Source organism: Eschrichtius robustus, chromosome 10 (genome assembly GCF_028021215.1).
Source record: "Eschrichtius robustus isolate mEscRob2 chromosome 10, mEscRob2.pri, whole genome shotgun sequence".
NCBI lineage: Eukaryota > Metazoa > Chordata > Mammalia > Artiodactyla > Eschrichtiidae > Eschrichtius > Eschrichtius robustus.
The window spans coordinates 3,965,724-3,986,596 of record NC_090833.1 but is presented as its reverse complement, the minus strand read 5'-3'; the positions used below and the strand labels follow the sequence as shown (position 1 = coordinate 3,986,596).

The 20,873-nt window shown below is 47.1% G+C and overlaps 1 protein-coding gene across 2 annotated transcripts in view; it reads right to left on the bottom strand.

Annotated features, from left to right (window-relative positions):
* Positions 1-20,873, bottom strand: part of AK8 (adenylate kinase 8) — a 133,278-nt gene that overhangs the window by 41,156 nt on the left and 71,249 nt on the right. For both annotated transcript variants that reach the window (XM_068552578.1, XM_068552579.1), the window contains one exon: positions 10,741-10,882. In XM_068552578.1, the coding sequence (XP_068408679.1) occupies positions 10,741-10,882 (142 nt within the window). The remainder of the gene's footprint in view (positions 1-10,740; positions 10,883-20,873) is intronic.

Below are 20,873 nucleotides of genomic sequence, written 5' to 3'. Positions count from 1 at the left end.
TCCGGTTCCCTGGGCGAAAGGGCTATGCTTTTAGCAACAGCCAACAAGACACCCAGCACCAACTGGGATCCAAGTGCAATGAGAGGAGACCTGTCACTGCTTTCCCAGGGACAACCGAACCCCTCTGGGCTCCCACAGTTACGTGGGACACACAACTGTCTAGTTTAAGAAATAATAATAAATAAAAAATTAAAACCCACCACACTCGAAAAGGAAACTATAGAGCAGTTGCCAGTTTGCACAAAACAACCTGGGACACAACAAGCTAATCGAAAATACCTTCCTTGGGTGATTTCTTCGTAGTCCCAAATTTAGTCCAATGGAGTACAGAAAGAGAGAAATACTAAAGAAAACAGCAATAATAAAATCTCTGCTACCATTCTGCTGAATTCCATTGCCACTGACTCAGCGAGGGTTCCCCCCTTTTACCCTCTTTCCAGGGATTTCTGAGAGACGCAGCAGCAGCTCTCACCTGGGACCTTGCAGTTGGACGTGACCCGGACCTTGCCCGCTGGGCCTACAGCGGTACAGCCCGGGTCGGGGGAAGAGGTTCAAGTCATGGCCCGCCCCGCCCCCTCCTCACAGCATCAAGGTGAGGGAGGATGCAAAGGAAAAAAAAACCAAAAAAAAACCCACCAGTCTGTCTGATACACTGCAAACTTCCCAACATCAATCAGAATCCTATACTCCCTCTCCATAGTAAACATTAATTTTAAAAGGAAATACCGTGCTACAAACTTGCAGCATGAAATGAATTATTTTACAGCCAGGCAGAGGGCAGATTTCTGGATGGAGCCTTGGATACTTCTTTCTTTGTTTCTTTCTTCTTCTTCTTCTATTTTTTTTTTTTAACTATTATTATTACGTTTTAACAAACTTTATAGCCCATTTTATTTGTTCTCAAATAACTTTTTCTCCTTCTTTGTGACACATCAATTCCTTGGTTTGTTTCCCTCATTGTGGGATCTTGGAACCAGGAGGTTGATACTGCTCAGAGGCATATAATTTAGTATTATGTGCCATGGGTTTATGAGGTAGGAGTGAAACAAAACATGGCATTTGAACACTATCCATTTATTATCTCTAAGAAGAGACTCATATTTGACAAGGAGACAATAACTTTGTTCCCTGATAAGCCAGAGGGGTCTATTTCTGTGTCCAATACACGGAGTAGCTTACCCTTCCCCAATAACTCTATTTACTAGTATGAATATATTTTTATAGTAAAATTGATAGACATGTAAATTTATTTTAATCTAATTTCATTGAATCCTTCTAAAAACAAAAAGAGCCTTTGTAGACTGTTTTCAGATCTGAATTATAGATTTCTGTATCGTATTCCCAGATTGATTTCTAGGCTATAATTCTGTCAAGATTTCCTCCTGGTGTCAAAAACAGCAGCACCACAGCTAGAGTGCTTTATAATTGGCATCACAACCGAACCAGAATTACAGCCCTGATATTCATCCCAGTGCTAGGTGGGTTCATTTTAGAATGTTTCTCTCTTCCTTAGCCTATATCTGGACTTGAAGGTTCATGGCTAAAATTACTTTCTGAATTAATCACAAAAAATGCTAAATTGCAAGCTAAGGTGGAGGAAATGGATTAGTCAGAGATGAGAAAGAGGAGGGAAAATACACCCTCAGTGATTGGGAGAGAAATACAGAAGGATGATTAAACAGTGGCATATGATTAAATCTACGTTGTAAACAAATACCTTTTTTATTTCTCTGCTTGTCCTCTGCCTTAGGGTCAAATAAATTAAATTGGCATTATTTACTAAGTCTTTAGAAACTGCTTTTTACTTCATGGTGAATGGAGAAGTATTTCCTTGCAAGCCTGCCCTAAATCAAAGAGGTTCTTGAATAATCTTCCCTGCGATGCTTTTAATAAACACTGTGCCCCCCCCCCCTGTTGGTCGTGCAGTCCTGGCATGGTGCACAGGGTCGGTAAATAAAAGAGGCGTTCCTCCCCTCGGGGTTCAGAAAAATGAGCACTAGATTCTCTCCCTATGTCTTTTCAATGACCCGCTCCCAGCCTTCTTTTAAGTGACTGTTTTTGCATTTTCCCTGATGCCTTTCATCTTCAGGTAGATGAGTTTACTCAGAAGCTAATTATTGACACCAAAGTCTGTTCCATCCCCAGAAAACGGAGGGTGGAAACTTCGCCTCATGGCACTGTGGTCCCCTGGCAATTCCCGGTCAACATAGGTGGAAAGACAGGATGCTCAGGCTGCCTGCTGGGTCCCTGCTGCCCTAGAACTAAACAGACCTTTCAGTCTTCTAGGAGGAAGCTCTCCGGACCCAACTCCAAGGATATAATTAAGACAGAATTGAGGAGAATCCAACCGTGAGGGACAGGATAATGCCCCCCACCAAGAGGTCCACCTCCTAACCCCCAGAATCTGTGAGTATGTTACTTTACATGGAAAAGGGGATCTGCACATGAGATTACATTAAGGACGTTGATAGGTTAGATTATCTGGGTGGACCCAATCCAATCACACGAGTCCTTAAAAATCTGAGAACGGTTCCCAGCTCTGGTCAGAGGGAGATGTGGCCACAGAAGAAGATCAAGTGTTGCAACATTGCTGTCTTTGAACACAGAGGAAGAGGGCAGTGACCCTAGGACTGGGGGCAATCTCTAGAAGCTGAAAAGGTGAGGAAAGGTACTCTTCCTAGAGCCTGCAGGAAGGAATGCAGCCTGTCTGACATACTGATGTTAGCCTTACAGAATTGTAAGACAATAAATGTGTACTGTTTAAGCCACTAAGTTTGTGGTAATTTATTACAACAGTCAGAGAAAACTAATTTTCTGTCTATTTTCTAAAACCAACTCATGCTATTCTTAGACAAACCACAGAGCTATTCAAAGACAAGTGATTTGCAAAATATACCCACCTTGGGACTCAGGTATGGACATTGCCAAATAAGGGTCCTAAAAGTTAAAAGAGAGAGAGAGAGAGAGAGAGAGGGAGAGAGAGAGACATAGACAATGAATACCCTTTGGAAGAAGACGTACTCTAGGAAACAGCAGAACATTTTAGATAAAACCTTATCAACGTGCTCAAAATAATTTAGAGAGAACAGACTCTGTAATACAAGAAATCAAAGAAAAGAGGATGAGATAAAATTTAAAAGGAGATGAAAGAAAACTGACAGCGTTAAGGGAAAAAACTAAGGGAAACGTAAAAGCATTATAGAAATGAAAAATAAATTAGAAGCAACAAGAAATAAATATGATAAAAAATAAAGTTATCATGAAGGACAGACGTGAAAAATAATACAGAAAAGAAAAGGAAAAGATACAAGCTACTAGAAAGAAATTGTAATTATGGAAACAGATAATAAATATCCAGCATGCACGTAATTGGTCTTCCTGAATAAGCACACCAAGTGAATGAACCAGAAAATTATTAATATATGTACTAGAAGAAAATTCTCCTGAAATCATGGAAATGGAAAGGATTCATAATATTCCAGAGAAAGGTAATAAAGAGAACGAAGACTGAGGCATGGCCTAGTGAATGTAAATGAACTGAGAGAGAGAGCATCCAGATATAAGAAGAACATTACCTATGGTGGAAAAAAATCTCACTGGCCTCAGACATTACTGCAACCCCACAGGTGTCAGAGCACAGTATAGAAATGGTACGGGATGCTGAGGGGTAAGAAATGTGATGGGAGAATTTTTTACTTTGCTGGATGCTGTTTACAGATAAAGCTAACAGAAAGACATTCTCAAATGTGCAAGAATTTAGGAAGTCTAGCATGTCTGTACCCTTGCTGAAAATGACTCAAAGACATAATCCGGGCTTCCCTGGTGGCGCAGTGGTTGAGAATCTGCCTGCTAATGCAGGGGACACGGGTTCGAGCCCTGATCTGGGAAGATCCCACATGCCGCGGAGCAACTGGGCCCGTGAGCCACAATTACTGAGCCTGCGCGTCTGGAGCCTGTGCTCCGCAACAAGAGAGGCCGCGATAGTGAGAGGCCCGCGCACCGCGATGAAGAGTGGCTCCCGCTTGCCGCAACTAGAGAAAGCCCTCGCACAGAAACGAAGACCCAACACAGTCATAAATAAATAAGTAAATAAATAAAATCAAAAAAAAAAAAAAAAAAAAGACATAATCCATTCAAATGAACAATGAATCAAAACTGATAAATGGAGAGGTTGAATCATGTAAACAGCTGGTGTTGAAATCTGAATCCAGTTGAAGAGAGAATGAAAACTTCACAAGTACAGTAATACAGCTAAAAACAGAATGTAATTGTTATATTTCTAGAAAGAAAAGCTTAGTGATCTTAAAAATAATAATCTGTGTATAATAGACTGAGGCCAAAAAATTTCAGAATGTGTCTGCCCCTCCCCACCCACAGCCCCAGCCTGCCAGAAATGGAGAGTGGATGGAGGAGGGGAATGAGGAGGTGGTACATATGGGAGCATTTTTTCTTTCATCTTTCATTGACAGGGTCAAATTATTCTGTTTCATTTCAGAACTGACAAATTGAGAAATACAAGTTTAATTAAACCATCTTGACGAGAGTAGTAGAACTAGAAACAGATTATCTACGAAACCAACTTGGGGGGAGAGGAGAGAAGCCAACAATAGCAATAATAAAACAAAAAGAAGGGGCTTCCCTGGTGGCGCAGTGGTTAAGAATCCGCCTGCCAATGCAGGGGACATGGGTTCGAGCCCTGGTCCGGGAAGATCCCACATGCCACGGAGTGACTAAGCCCGTGCACCACAACTACTGAGCCCGCGAGCCACAACTACTGAAGCCCGCACGCCTGCAGCCCGTGCTCTGCAGCAAGAGAAGCCACCGCAATGAGAAGCCCGCGCACCACAACGAAGAGTAGCCCCTGCTCGCCACAGTTAAAGAAAACCCGCGTGCGGCAACGAAGACCCAACGCAGCCAAAAATAAAAATAAATAAATAAATTTATAAAATAAAATAAAAAAAAAAGAAAACACAGACCATTAAAAAAAGATGGAAAACAAAGGAAACCATGATGAAGCATAAAATAAAGTGATGAAAGTAAAAAATAAGTGGGATAAATTCAACTGTTCAAAGGAAAAGACAAGCAGGTTGAATAAAAAATGTTAAACCCAATTTCATTCTGCCCTACGTGACAACTTAAAATAAAGGAAGCAAAGTCAATGAAGGTAAGAGACATGCAAACGCAACAAAGCAATCAAGGGTTGAGTTCCGGGTAAAAATGGCACATTGAAACATGCACCACATTCTGTTTCCTCCCCAAACCCGACAGAAGATTGACAGGAAAGGGATTCTGAAAACCTAACCAGCAACGACAGGGAGAACAGCGGAAGGGAAGGCAACTAAACAAGTGTTTTGGAGGCTGGAAGGCAGCTGGACCTGTGACAACAAGCAGCAAGACGTCAGCAAGCCAAATCCCGAGTCAGCAGCAGGAAAAGCTGAGAACAAACCCAGCCCTCAGCAGCAACTCCTCAAAAGGCTCAGGCAGAGGTACTGAAACGGAGCAGGGCCCTGTGGTCCTTCCCTCCCATGTCCTCCGCCTGCCTTTTGTCTGTGGAAAAACTTTAGCCAACGAATACGTTTAATCAGAGAAGTGAGAAAATGCAGAGGCAAAGAAAACAGTCAAACAAATAATCATAGTTTAGTCATTAAGCATCGTCAAGGACGTTTAGTTCCTCCTCAAGGGCTATGGATAATATTCTGAGCCGTATCCTGTGAGCCGTCTTGTAGATACTGAAACCCCACCAGGTGGAAGAAGTGAACTACATGATGACCAGGCTGTAGCCGGGACATAAGCTGCCGCAATTCTGAGAACTGGTCTCAAGGAAATGGGAACAAACCGATCCTGCAACTGAAGACTAACTGTACCTAAAACAATCAAGATGACGCTGATCAGAGCACCGCAGGACCAGTTTCAAGATGACTGTCAGAGCTGACTGTGCTGTTTCTGCATGTAGCGCCCTCCCTCCGTCTATAAAAGCTCTTGTCCCCTGACTGTCAGTAGGAGGGAGTCAGCCTTTGGACAGAAGTCCCCCCCTCCCCCCTGGGTTGCCAGCATTGGAAATAAAGCAAACTTTCCTTTCCACCAAACTTGCCTCTTTATTGGCTTTTGAGCAGCGAGCAGCGCTGGAAAGAGTCCACTCGGAAACTGGATGGCTAAAATAAGGACGATTGGTTAAACTTGCTTAAGAAGAGATTAAGCCCCAGATCCCCTCCTCACTCCACCCAGCCGAGGGAATGCTCCTCCTCCACTTCGGTAGAAATGGGAGGTTTACTCTCTAGAGAGGATATAATACAGGCTCCTTGGACTTGAAGAATGCTGAGCACAGTTGAGAGTCTGAGTCTGTACCAAAATTAGGGGAATTAGGTTTAAAAAAATATATGCATATGGCATGCAGTACGTGAGACCTCTGCTCGCCTCCTCCCAATTCCCACTGTCCTGCTTCTCCCTCGGACGCCAGACCTTCACCCTCCAGCAGGAGATTGGGTGAGCCCTCTCTGAGGAATCTGACATTTCCAGAGGAAAAGACTTAAAGATGTTGAGTTGGTGGGAGGATTCTGCACAAAAGGCCCAAATAGTTCATCCTACAATGAAGACAAATTCTATGAGCTCCATCTATGCCCTCAGAGCTCCCAAATAGTTTTTTAGTTTCCCGTTCTTACATGTGAGCAAACAACCAAGGGTAACGCAACATCTTTCTACTGAGAAAGAATGAGACCAAGACAAACAAAAACTCAGTAGGAACAGACTATGCAGGAGGAGAAAAAGACCTCTCCTCATTACCCTCCTGCAAAAACAAGCTTGCCATTAACATCTTCAAGAGATTAAAAAAAAATCCATGAAATAAGATCAAGAAACTATAAGAGTAATATTCAGATGACAAAAAAGACCTCTTGAATGTTATAAAAGTAAAAACTGCAGCAGAAGTTAGAAATTCAATAAAAGGGTTGAAAGAGAAAGTTGAGGAAACCTCCTAGAAAGTAGAGCAAAACAAAACAAAGGCAAACCACACACATACACAAACACACAAAAAACAAAAGCCATAGGATACAAGAGAGAAAAGATTTTTTTTTTAATTTACAAGGCCAGTCCAGGAGATCTAACACCCAAATAGCGGGTTCCAGGGAGAACAGAAAAAAAAAAAAAAAAAAATAGAGAAAAATCAACAAAATAATTCAAGAGAATTTCCCGGAACTGAAGGACATGGGTTTTCACATTAATTTTTGGTCCGATGGAGTAAATGAGACCCAGACCAAAGAAATAAATGAAATTTCATTGTGAACTTCTTCAGTCTGGAGCAAATGTGATGAGGGTGTAACAGCCTACTGTTGTCAAACCATCTTTTTAACTTGAGAAGCAACTGGAAGGTATGCTACACTAAAACAAGGGAGTATGTGAGAAAGAGGAAGATGTGTGATTCAGGAAACAGGGACCCCGACTCAGAAGACAGGCCAAGGGAATCCCTCAATCACAGTGCAGAAAAGTCCTGGAACAGCCCTGCAGTGAACCTACAGAAAAAGCAGTCCAAACAAGAAAGGAACGGGAGTAAATAAGAAAAACCTGGAACTCACAGTTTACATAATATGATGGACTTTGTGGAATATTGTTCTGAGGGGCTATTATAAGCTGTAGAAATATGTAGCAAATAGATTCAAAGAAAACTAGGCAAGTGAAGAAACAAGGTGATTATTAACATTAGGAAAAACAAAATGAGAAGAGAAAGGCAAAATAGACAAAAAGGACAAAAAAGACCTCCTTCCAGCTGAGTTAGCTCTCCGAAAACAGGTTTTCCGGAAATTACACTCACAATTTTGTGCTTATATCTCATTGGCCAGAACTTAGTCCTGTGGTTCTACAGAGCTGTAAAGGAGGCTGGAAAATGGGGTCTTTCATTTCAGCACCAACATGCTCTACTGAAAACTGATGTTTTGTTACTGAGGAGGAAAGGGAAAATTCATGTTGGAGGAGACAAGTAACGGTCTTGTCACAGACAGTCGCTTTCATCAAGATGACACTGCACAATGAACACACAGCTGACAAAAACCTTTATGAACTAAATAACATGGCACCAAAACATATAAAGCAAAAACTGCAGGAAACACAAAATCAAATCATTAATAAGCTACCTCTCCCCCAAAGGGCCAGCTCCAAGGAACAGTTAGTGTTGAAGTTTTCAAAACTATTCCAGATACAGAGGAAGAATGAAAACCTATGAAATGATCACATCCTTGATACTATAAGCCTGACAAAGGACAAAAAAAAAAAAAAAAAGGAAAAATTCAGACCCATATTACATATGCATATTAAAGCAAAAAATCTAAATAAAAATGTAGCCAATACCATCCAACAGTATATTAGTTTCCCATTGCTACTATAACAAATTACTACAAATTTAGTTGATTTAAAAAGTTCAAACTTATTATACTACATTTCTGTAGGTCAGAAGTCTGGTACAGGCCTAACTGCACTAAGATCAAGGTCGCCCAGGATGACCTCCCTACTTTAAAGCCAACTGATCAGTTACCTTAATTACACCTGCAAAGTTCCTTTTGCCATGTAATATAACATTCACTGGCATGACATGGCAGGGAGGGGGACTGCTCAGTTTTGATGGGGAATCAAAACTGCACCTGCCACAAGCAATATATTGAAAGAATAACACACCAAGACCAAGTGACAGTCATTCTAGGAGTGAAAGGCTGACTTATTATTAGAAAACCTGCTAACATAATTCATTATATTCATACATCAAAAAGAGAAAAAAAACCATTTGTCTTAGAAGATGCTAAAAAGGCCTTTGAATAATATGCAGCATCAACTCCAGATATTTTAAATCCTAAGAGCTGTACTTCTTTAACTTTATAAAAACTGTATATACCTCAAATGACAGTAGTGCCTTAGTGGTAGAATGCAGGACAGTCCTTCAGGTCAGGAAAAAAAAAACACCTGTCCATCATGACTCAGTTCTGGAAGTACTGCCCAATGTAATTAGACCAAAGAGTAAAATGAAAACTATAAATATTGGAAAGGAAGAGGCAAAAGAATAAATATTTGTAGATGACATGATCATCACCCTGAAAAGCCCAAGGGAATCAACTGAAAAACTATCAGAAGCAGTAAGAAAGTTCTAGTAAGAAGCTGGAGTATAAAGCAAATAAGAAAAATCAATATCTTTCTTATACTCCTGAGAAATCCAGTTAGAAAATAAAATGGGTGAAAATACCCTCTTATCACAACACCAACAAGAAGAACAACAGGTAATATAATAACTAGAAATGCACTTAAAATGAAAAGCATGGGCCCAATAAAGTGTCGGTCGTTTCACGAAGGGGCAAAGAGAGGACAGGGCCATAGACTGCAACAGACCAAGTGATAAACCTAATACAATTCTAGTTAAAATGTCAATGGCAGGGACTTCCCTGGTGGTCCAGTGGGTAAGACTTCTTGCTCCCAACGCCGGGGGACCCGGGTTTGATCCCTGCTCGGTGAGCTAGATCCCGCGTGCATGCCGCAACTAAGAGTTTGCGTGCCGAAACGAAGATCCCACATGCTGCAACTAAGACCCGGCGCAGCTAAAATAAATAAATTAAATATTCTTTAAAAGTCAATGGCAGTTCACGATTAAATTATCATAGTGCTCATTTGGAATAACAAACAAATAGACAATAAAGAAGAGTAATGAAAGGGCTTTGTCCTGCACTGACTTGAAACACATGATAAAACTAAAGTAGTTGAACGGTGTGGTACTACTGCAGAAATAGACTTTTGGGAAACAATAGAAAGTTTAGAAGTACAACCAAGCGTTCAGAGAGACTGTATTTACGAGCAGACAGTGTTCAGACCATATATAAACACCTATCCCCTGCAGCCACCAGCCCAGGACCCAATCACCATCTCTGCAGCAATCAGCCCCAAAGAGCCAGGACTTGATCAGTAACTAACAGCTTCCCTAATTTTGCCACCATTTCCAGTTTAGAACCAAATTAGAGAAAGCTGAATATGTTCCCCTAACCAAGCACATAGGACACCCTGCTTCCAGCTGGCCGCCCCCAGCTTCCCCAGGCCCACAGCCTCCCTCAGGGAAGCCCTCAAGCCTCACCTTTCCCACTAGAAGGCTCTCCCTCCCCTCTGCCTGCCTTTAAGATTGGGCCAACTCCCTTGCTATATATAGCAAGCTCTGACTAAACAGCCTTTGCTTTTTTCATTTAGGAGGGCTTTGTTTATTTCCACAATATCTACTGTGGCGGGGTGCCCTCAAGTTCACGTTAGTGGAAGAAGGACAGAGTATTCAACAATATTCAACATTTGAGGGAAAAGAAAAGAGATTTGCACTGCATACCCACATCAAAATAAATATCAGACACATCAAAGAACCAAATGTAAAAAAGGAAGTTGTGAAAACAGTAGAAGGAAACATGGATCGCTTTGCACCACAATCCCATGAGGAAGGCAAGACTGGTTGCTGCGTATTATCATTCACAGATGAGACGCTCAGGTCCAGCAAGGTGAGCGGCTGAGCCAGGATCTGAACCCAAGCCTGACTCCTAGTTCCCAGGGTGAATGGGACGAGTGGGTGGCAATGGGAATGACTAAGAGACACTCCCCCCCTTCCGGAACGTGGTAAGGCTCCGGCAAACTGCCAGCAGTCAGCCGGATCTGGACAGACAGCGCCTGGTGGTGGGGACCTTTTCCAGGGAGGCGGCGTGGCCAGGGCCGAGGCCCCGCCGGAAGCGGGCTGCTCACCTGTTGGGCTTGTAGCCCAGGCCGTCCATCAAGCGCGCCTGGTCCCTGTCTCGCGGGAAGCCGTGCAGCACCCACCCTCTCTCAACGCAGTCCTGCTGGTCCAGGCGCTGCCTCAGCACCTTCATGATGATGTTGTCAGGAACTGCAGAGAAAGGAAGACAGCTGGTCACTCTGCCGCCCTGGCCACCTCTCCTGAGCCAACAGGAAGGTGAGGGAGCCTCCGTGGCCTTGGCTCACGGTCTTCCTAACCTTTTTTGACCCTGATTTGAACAGGTGAAGAGGCCGTTTTAGGTGGACAGGGCTGTGGGCACCCGTTTCCCAGGACCCTCCGAGGTCCTAGCAATGGGAGGAACATGGCCACCCAAGAAGGGAAAACCATTGGGTGACCTTGACCTTGAGCTTGAGCTTTCCCTGACTTTGACAGGATATACGCCCATCGGTAGCCCGGGTAGCTCCCAGCCCTTCAGTGATATGTGGGCATCCCTCCCCGATCCCCCTGCAACCGCAGGGATCCAGTTTTTGCAGCAAAAAGACTTTTCACGGAAGCATACCAATTCCCAGTGGAAGGTTTCGTTTTCCTCCAATGGGATGGCAATGGTGCCCCCGAGGCTCTCTGCTAATTCACGATACACAAGCAACCCCCTTCTTTTCCCCTTCCCCCAGTTCTCCCCTCCTTGATGTTCAGAATCAAATCTCTCTTAAGAATCACAGCTTTAGTTATAACCAGAGACTGAAATCAAGTCTCATGGAGAAGGAGATGTTGAGAAGCCTCTTGTTTACATTACTGCAATTGACATTTTCCTGAAATTTATACCTCTCTTCTCAGATTCATTAAAAGGCCTATGTTGCTAATGTACTGCGTTCTAGCAATTTGCACTGCATTTCCTGCACTTTGCACTCATTTTTCCAGAGATACTTGGTAAATATTACCATTGTTTGCTATGAATGTGGGCCCCCCCAGCGAGCGGGTTTCCTGGAGCTGCAGTCACAGGGCAGCTCAGCGGCTTTTCTGGAGATGCCCGGTTCCCTCCGTGAGTCAGCCAAGTGGCCCTGACGCACATGACTCAAACTTCCCCAAAGGCCCCCAGCCAGGTGAACGTGGCAGTGAGAGATTCAGAAAAATTACTGCTTTCCTTCACGGCTGTGACATGCCAGGTTACTGCCCTGTTGCCAAAGAACCATAAACCTCATCTAAGTCATTTGCATTTCCCTGATTTTGTTCTTTCTCACATCTTCCAGCCTTTCTTCCCCAGTCCCTAGGAAAGAGCAGGAAATTTGCTCTAATGAGAAGATTTGGCTAAGACAGATCAGTGAGAAGTTGATACAGCTAATCCCATCCCTTCCCTGCTTAAACCCGCCATGGCTCCCCAAAGCTCTGGGGATAAGAGCAGTACACTTCCCCATGGTCAACAGGGCCCTGCAGGGCCCAAGTCCTGCCTCCCCTCCCTGTGACTCTCCCCCAGCTCTTCGCCTCCCCTTGAAGGTGCCGGTCCCTCCATCCAGAGCGTCCTTCCCCCATGCCTTGCCCGGGGCCAGGCCCCAGAGGAGTGTCCGCTCCCTGGACAGCCCGTCGCTGGGTTAGCGCCTGTGCTTCTTCACCTTCACCTGCCACCCCTGTTATTAACTCTCTGGCTAATTCTTTGTGTAATGCTGCCTCTCACGAGGACAAAGGACCATGCCCACCTCGCTTTTCCATGATTAACACAGTGCCTGGCAGATAGGAGGTATGGAATAAATAGACAGGAGCCCTCCCTTTTCAAAGCTTCACTGCAACTAAACAAAGATGTTAAAACCAACTCGACCAGGCTTTGGGGAGCTCAGAAGAAGAGAGGAGGGGGAGGAGCTGGGCTGGAGGCACACACGAATGCGGGGGCTGGTCTCAGCCCTGCCCTTAGGTGCCAACCGACCTCCACTCGGTCAGGCAGGCTCTCCCAGTCTCAGTTTCCTCAACCGCCAAAAGAGGATGCCGGGACCTCTCACCACAGATCAACACGACGCATAGCTCCAGGCATGTGGGAGATGGCACTCAGAGATGGGGGCTGGTACTTTTCAGTTCGGGAGATGTATGTCAGGAAACAATGTTTCATGAATACGCTCATGTTTTCCCCAAGGTCAAGGTCACGGTGTGCTGAGTTGGCTCCTGGGATAAAGGATGGTTGACTTCAAACAAGCCTGGGCAGTTAAAGATGGAGAGACGTAGGGACCTCTGTCCTGAGTCCTCTGTTCATATTCCGGGGGTAGTAAGCCTATTGATCTCCCTGCCCCCACTCCCCAGGGGCTGTTTATATTCAGGGCAGCAGCGGTGGGGGGGGGGGGAGGGACAGAGGGGCAGCTGTCACAGCTTCGGCTCCTCCACCCCGTGCTCCCCTCCCCACGCACGCAGGGCACACCGGCTCCCACCAGCGGCCCCTGTGAGGAGTCAGGGTGCGGGGAGCCAGCCCTCAGGCTACTGTGTGAATAAATAATGGGTCTTTTCTCTGATCCAGAAACCTCATGTTTTCTGTCAAGAGAAATACAGATTAAAGACAATGTGGGTTAAGAATCTGCCATAGAGCTTTCCAATCCAGGTCTACCCCTACATATGTACAGATATTCTCAGTGAAATAGTAAGTAGTACAAAAACAAGCCTATCCCAGGGATCCATCCAATGGAGCGTTATGCAGCATCTGTGCTGTGTCCAGGGACAAGGGTTTGACGCTGCCACACACGGCAAACAAGAAGCCAAGGGCCCTGCCCGCCTGGATTTTACGTTCTAGCCAGCGAGACAGACAATGCACAGATAAATACCCATCTCAGAGAGTCATAAATACTATGCAGAAAGCAAACCAAATGATGGGATGCTGCTGGTTTGACTGGGTCCAGGATGGTCTCTGCGGTCACAGCCGGCCGAGGTCTGGACGGTGAGCCCAGCCCGTGAAGATCTGGGGAGGATGTCCGGGGTGGCACTGGCAAAGGCCCTGAGGCTGGAATGACCTTGGCACGTGGAAGGGATGGAGAAAGGGCCAGTGTGGCTGGAGCAGAGTGATCTCTGGGAAGTGGGGGTGGGGAGGCCCTGCCAGGTCTTCAGGAAGGAAGGGGATCTGGCCACCCCCGGGCCATCTTGGGAATGACCATGCGCTGGCCCTTGGTGCATATTTATTGAATGAACGCATGGGGGTTGATCTCAGGATCCTGAGCTGGTACGTCCTGGAACGTGCGCTCTGCCACGTTTGCACAAGGACTGCTTATTTTGTGGGATCTGCCAGTGGAGACCCCGGCTGGGGTCCCCAGGCCCCATGGGTGTGGCTAGTGAAGAACACTTTACCTCTTGTAAAGTCTGCAAAGAGCTTGGGCTGAGGACCCCTGAGTGCAAACCAGCTGTGAACAGCTCCAGCTTTCTAAATTTCTAAAAGGAAACCAAAAAAAAAAAAAAAAAAGTAATTCCCTGGCGGTCCAGTGGTTAGGACTCGGCGCTTTCACTGCGGTGGCCCAGGTTCAATATCTGGTTGGGGAACTGAGATCTCGCAAGCCGCGCGGCGCAGCCAAAAATAATAATAATAATAATAATAATAATAAATAAAAGGTAAGAAACCATCTTTTGCTGACCCCACAAGCACAGTGCCCTCAAGTCCCTGGGCACCTGAGCAGCTGAGGGACACCGCAAGCTCCCAGCGACACCCCATTAGAGAGAGGCCGGCTGTGGCAGAAAGCACTCTCTGCACCCCTCTCCCAGCCCCAGTCTCTCCATCAGCAGACGGGGAAGGTGGGTGGGCTGAGCTCTAAGTGGGGGGCTGCAGGAAGATTTGTAAATACTGCTGCTTTTATGAGAGTTCCTTAGAATAAAACCCAGAAAAACTCAGCTCTTAGCTCCCCTGGGTTCCTTTCTTCAAGCAAGTGTGAGCGGAGAGCCCAGTGGTCCGGCCGTGGGACCTCCCTGAATCTCAGAGTCCTCCTCTGGGACACCTGCCTCGCTGGCTGTTATGGGGCCTGGAGACAACTCATGGGAGCTGCCAGATCAGAGCTCTTTTTTTTTTTTTTTAATAGACTTTTACTTTTTTTTTTTAAGTATTTGTTTTTTTATTTATTTATGGCTGTGTTGGGTCTTCGTTTCTGTGCCAGGGCTTCCTCTAGTTGCGGCGAGCGGGGGCCACTCTTCATCGCGGTGTGCGGGCCTCTCACTATCGCGGTCTCTCTTGTTGCGGAGCACAGGCTCCAGACACGCAGGCTCAGTAGTTGTGGCTCACGGGCCTAGTCGCTCCGCGGCATGTGGGATCTTCCCAGACCAGGGCTCGAACCCGTGTCCCCTGCATTGGCAGGCAGACTCTCGACCACTGCGCCACCAGGGAAACCCCCAGATCAGAGCTCTTTTGAAGGGATGGGTCTTCGTTGCTGCACGTGGGCTTTCTTTAATTGCGGTGCATGGGCTTCTCATTGTGGTGGCTTCTCTTGTTGCAGAGCACGGGCTCTAGGCGCGTGGGCTTCAGTAGTTGTGGTGCAGAGGCTCAGTAGTTGTGGTGCACTGGCTTAGGTGCTCTGCGGCATGTGGGATCTTCCCGGACGAGGGCTCAAACCCATGTCCCCTGCATTAGCAGGCAGATTCTTAACCACTGCGCCACCAGGGAAGTCCCTGTGTGCGTATAGTTTTAATTCCTCCTGAAAGTTTACCCAGATTCCCATCAGACGGCTACGATGAAGCCATTGGCAAGAAAATGGGACTCTTAAATTACAAACATGAAGTCCAACATCTGAGCTTGAATCTGGCTTTAGGAGAAACGGGCTTGCCCTTGGGAGAGGAGGTCCACTGGGTAATTAGTTTGCTGACCAGTGATACCCCAGGCCCATTAAGGCCTCAGTTGTTCGGTGGTGAGAATGGCATTGGGCCAATAATTTGTTTTCTTCAATAGTCAGTGCTGTTTGGAAACCAAGCCGCACTCCAGGAGGGACGTCTGAGCCACTGAGCTTCTAGGGGCAACAGCGGGCTGCTCGTGCAGCTCGGAGCCTTGGCGATTCAGAGAGGGAAAGACCTGGTAGGTCATCCCTTTGACCACCCCCCTCATTTCAAAGTTGAGAAACCAAGTCCCAAAAAGATTGTGCCTTAAGTGACCCGCCCAAGCCAGTTTCTCAGCCTGGAAGAAATCTGACTTAAGGTCAAGAAATCTGACCAGATAGAAACACAAAGAGACTTTTTGGTTTGGGGTGTTTTTTTTCCCCCCTATTAAGTTGGCAAAGATTTCTAGAGGGAACTTCCCAACTGACATCAAAAGTCAAAATGTACATGCCTTTTGGCCCAGCAATCACGTTCCTAAGAATTTACACCTAAGATACAACAGCACATACGACCAAAGATGTGCACATAAAGATGTCCATTTCAGTGCTATTTATAATAGTGACAATCGGAAACGATTTTAAATGTCCGTCAGTAGATGACAGCTTAAATAAAGGATGCACATCTATGCAATGTGATATTAGGTAAACTTTAAAAAATCATTTATATTTATGTTGACTCAGAAAGAGGCCTCGGACAGAATATCAAATGGGAAAAAGGCAAGTAAACGGTTTGTATAATACGGTCTAATTTAAATGTATGTTGACATACATATACACACACGCACATATACACACACTACACACGCACGGGGGAGAGAAGAGGGCCCCACTGATGCCCCACGAGTGACAGACGGTCCCTTGGGGTCTCAGGGTCCTGGAGTTGAGAGAGACAATAACACAAGTCAACACATCCTGGCTGGAAAGGCCTAAGGACATGGGAGGCGTGGCAGTGCTGAGCGATTTGGAGGAGGGCAAGGTCACATTTCCGGAGGACTGGGGAAGAAGATGGATACTCATACGGACTCCAGCTTCGAGCCAAAACCAAAACAAGCCCCTCTCTTCAGGCTCTCAAATTAGCACTTCTCCTCAGAGGACCGTACCACAATTGTGAATCAATCATTATTGGTGCAGTATTTGTTTAATGCCTACATTCCCACCCTCACCCCCCACTGGAGAAAGCAGGGACCCCTGTCAAGTCAGGCTCGTTGCTACACCCGGGCATTTGGTATTGTGTCCCGCACGCGGCAGGTACGTAATACACACTTTGAATGAATGAATGAATGCATAGTACCAATTCCCCCAAACCTGGACTGTTCTCCCGAGCTCTGAGTCAAGTCCTGTGGCAATGGGAAACAGCCCTTCTCTCAGGGCTCCCTTCATCCACGCCACAGCCCACCTATGAATTAAATAAGCAGTCAAGAGAAGACGTGTTGACGTCTGGGATTTGTTTCAAAATACTCCTGATGGCGGGGGGGCTCTTCCCGGAGGATTCCAGACGCACCGAGGGTGACCACGAGCTCACGTGGGTCCCTTATACTGGTTATGGGTCCCTTCAGGTTCCTTATTCTATTCTCTCTGCTTTTTACATACATTTAAAGGCCTCCATTAACCAAGTGGGTTTTTTGTTTAAAGGAAACAATTTAAAGGCCTAAAGGAGGTTGAAATGACCACTGCGAGAGACCACTGCAAAAGGACAAAGGATGAAATCTCCCTGGAGAGTTGTCCTTGCACCAGAAGCGGCTCCACTTTGGGGGGACCTGAGGGCTGGATGGAGCCCTAGCCCTTCTGTCACTCTGCTCTGGACCCTAGAAGCACTGCCCAGGAGCCTGGCATCTGCACGGATCTGCCTTGCTGGGCAATCCCAGGGAAGCTGCTCAGACCCGCACACCAGGCCATTACCCTCTCTGTGTCTCAATCACGGTTGAACATTGGTAACTGGGGCTCCTGGGGCCTGGGAGACAGAGGCTGCCAGGCCACGGAGGCTCGCTGGTCCCCTCCCCCTCCAGCACGGACGGCTCTGGGCAACACCAGGGGTCCCCTCGCAGGGACGGGCTGTGCTCCCGCATTGGAGGCTGGGAGACACTGCTGGCGGCAAAAACAAATGACAGACCCCTCTGGATACTGCCTCTGGGGCCCTCCCGGACACAGACACGGCGTGCAGGCCCAGGGGTGAAGGGTGAGGCGGGAAGACCCTGCCTTCAGTGCATTTCCCGGCCCTACCCCTGCATCTCCTGTATCAGGTTTTCTGCCCTGTGCCTTTGTTTGGCTGCCGCCTTTTTTCCCCCTGTAGGCCATCGACTCACTTTTCCAACCCCGCATGGTCTGACCAGCGGGTTGAGCAAAAATGCAGCCTTTTCAGAGCAGATCTCGGCCGCTGTGTTCTGCTGGAAGTTGAAAGTCTCCTTGATAACGCTGTCCATCGGCCTTCATCCTCCTCTCGGAGAGAGATTTTCAGTGCGCTCTCAAGTCTTTCTCCACTGAGTCAGGTGCCTCAGGCTTGATTTCTGGGCTTGACAGTTAACATCTTACCCTGCGTATAAGCTACTGCCAAGGGCTACCTCTCCGGAATGTCCTGTCAACCCTAAATTTAGCAAAGTGCAAGATATGAATATCCCATTATTTCATAAAGGCCACACCACATGGTTTCGGGTGGTTTTTTGTTTTTTTTTTTTTCTGAAAATCTTCCATAAAAGATGGCAGTCCTCACATTGACCTCGAGGTTATTAAAATCTCAATCCACGTATTCCCTGCCGGCCGGCTGTGCTCGAGGGGTGGGCGGGGAGCCTCAGTCACAGGCGAGAGGCTCCCAGGCCCCATGGGGACCCACCAGGTCCCCCACCAACCCCACCCAGGACACCTGGCCCACCCTTGGTCTTGAAGGGGAGGCATTCCTGTTCAAAGGCCTGGGCCCCAGGTCAAGCCCCCTCCTGCATATCAATCCTACGGCTCAGACAGAAGAAAGTACCCCCGTGAGTCAGGCCACCATGAGGTGACTGGACAGGACTCTTCTTCCCAGGCTGCAGGTCTGACATCCTCAGTCAAGTCCAGCTCAGAATGCCAGTGGCATTCGTTAGGGAGGGCCCCGAGAGAATACCTAGGCCAGCTCATGATCTGTCCAGTGGAAGCCAGAGCCGAGGGCAGAAGGGACTCTCTCGGAGCCCTTGCCCCGACCCCTTCCTGCCGCCTGTGGTCCAAACCTCTGCATCCCGTGAGCATCCCTGACCCGGGGCTCAGCTGCTGGGGGAGGGGCCCGAGGGGCACCGAGGTTGCTGGCGCTGGCCCTGAACGGCTAGGACGGAAAGTGGAGAAAAGGAAAGAGCTCCCTCAGCCGGGGCTTCAAGGTAAAAAGACCCAAGGTTGATTGATGCACCCAGGACAAACCATCTAACCCTCCCACCACCCCCGGGCAGATCAGAAAAAGCTGAGGACCTCACCACACACCCTACACACTCCCGACACACACACTCAGAAACCCAGTGACACACTACACACCCCCAGGCACTCACCTATAACACCCCTACACACCCCTGCAGGACACGCACGTTACACACCTGCTACACGCCTACCTGCACCCTACACACGCTACCCCCCCATGTGCAACACACACGCTCTACGCCCCACACCCTTCTACACACAATACAGCGCACGCGCTTACCCCCTCCCCTACACACACACACACACACACGTGGACACACACACGCACGCACACACGCACACACACATGCATGCACACACACATACACACATGCATGCACACACACATACACACATGCACACACGTACACAGACACACGCAGCCTGTAACTGCCCCTGCAATGTCTTTCCCTCTTCAAGGCCCCATTTGAAATCAAGTAAAGGGGACACCTGGCATCTGTCGGGGGTCATGGGAGACTCAGCATTTTCTTCTCCTCCCGCTTCCCAACATCCCAGCGCAGCTCCTGGACCCCGCCCCCTCCTGATCAGACCCAGTGGGAGAGTCTTGGAAAGGAACCCAGCTGCGGAGGAGAAAGAGGGGTTGCTTTAGTTTCTGTTTTTCATTTCCATCTCATGCATACCGATGCTCCAAAGAAATGGGGCTCCCATTCCCCCCACACATCTGTCTCTTCTCCGCACTGCTGGGGGCTTGACCCAGGATATGGGCTGGGCTCTTCCGGGCCCCGACTTACTATCACTGTAATTCAGTGAAAGCTAAACTCCACCATTTCTGGGAGACCGTTACCCTTCGGATGACACTGATTCCTGGCAGCTGAGGCCTGCAAGCCCTCCTCTCTGCTGTAACCAGGAATCAGGAGTGTCTTAGAAGGACCTGCAGCGCCACAGTGCCAGGACCTCGGGCCAGGCTTTCCATTAGCGACGTTCTTTGTTTGTTATTTACTGCCACCTGCTGGTCAACCATGGATCCTGCGCCCCAAGTGAGCACTTAAAATGATAAACAGAACATTTCTAAAACCCGTACAGCAGATGACAAGGAGAAACCAGCTTGTTCGAATTGGGTATACTCCACAATTCTTCGGGGGGACCAAGCCCCTGGGAGCGCTTGCCTCCTTCATAAACTCATGTCACTTCACACGGCCAAGTGCCTGCCTTGGCCAGCCAGTGTTTCCCAGGCACAAGATGGAACGGATGTCTTTTAAGACTTCTTTAGGTTCCAAAAGTCTGTATCCTAATATCTCTATTACTTAACAACAACATTTAAATCTGCTTGGCAGACAATGGTGCCAGGAAATAACAATTTTTTAAAAATAATTTTAAAGTTTTTGGGACTTCCCTGGTGGTCCAGTGGTTAAGACTCCACACTCCCAATGCAGGGGGCCTAGGTTTGATCCCTGGTCAGGGAACTAGATGCCAAATGCTGCAACTAAGACCCGGTGCAGCCAAATAAATAAACAAACAGATATATATTTTTTTAATAAATAAATAAAATAAAAGTTTTATTTCCCCCAACAAGTTGAAACTTCCTGGGTTTCAACAGGAAGTTTTCTCCTTATAGTTGCCGACAATTTTCTAATATTGGCTTTTTTTTTCAAGTCCAGAAGAGTACATTAGGCCTGGGACTCTCACCAGCCAGGAGGCTGGTCTGTGCTGCCCATCTCATGAGTGCTACCCACTTTCTATCACTCCCCTCTGCCACGCCTACTGGGGCCAAAAGCAAAGATAAGATTGAGGCGCCAACACGGCTGACCCATTCACAGCTGAGAGGCGGCTCTCCAGCAGTGGGCCCTTGGGCTTCTCTTGCTAATGAGGTTTTAGATGAGAAAAAAAAGACCATTTAAAAACATTTTTCTGGGGTGGGGGGATGAACTGGGAGATTGGGATTGACATGTATA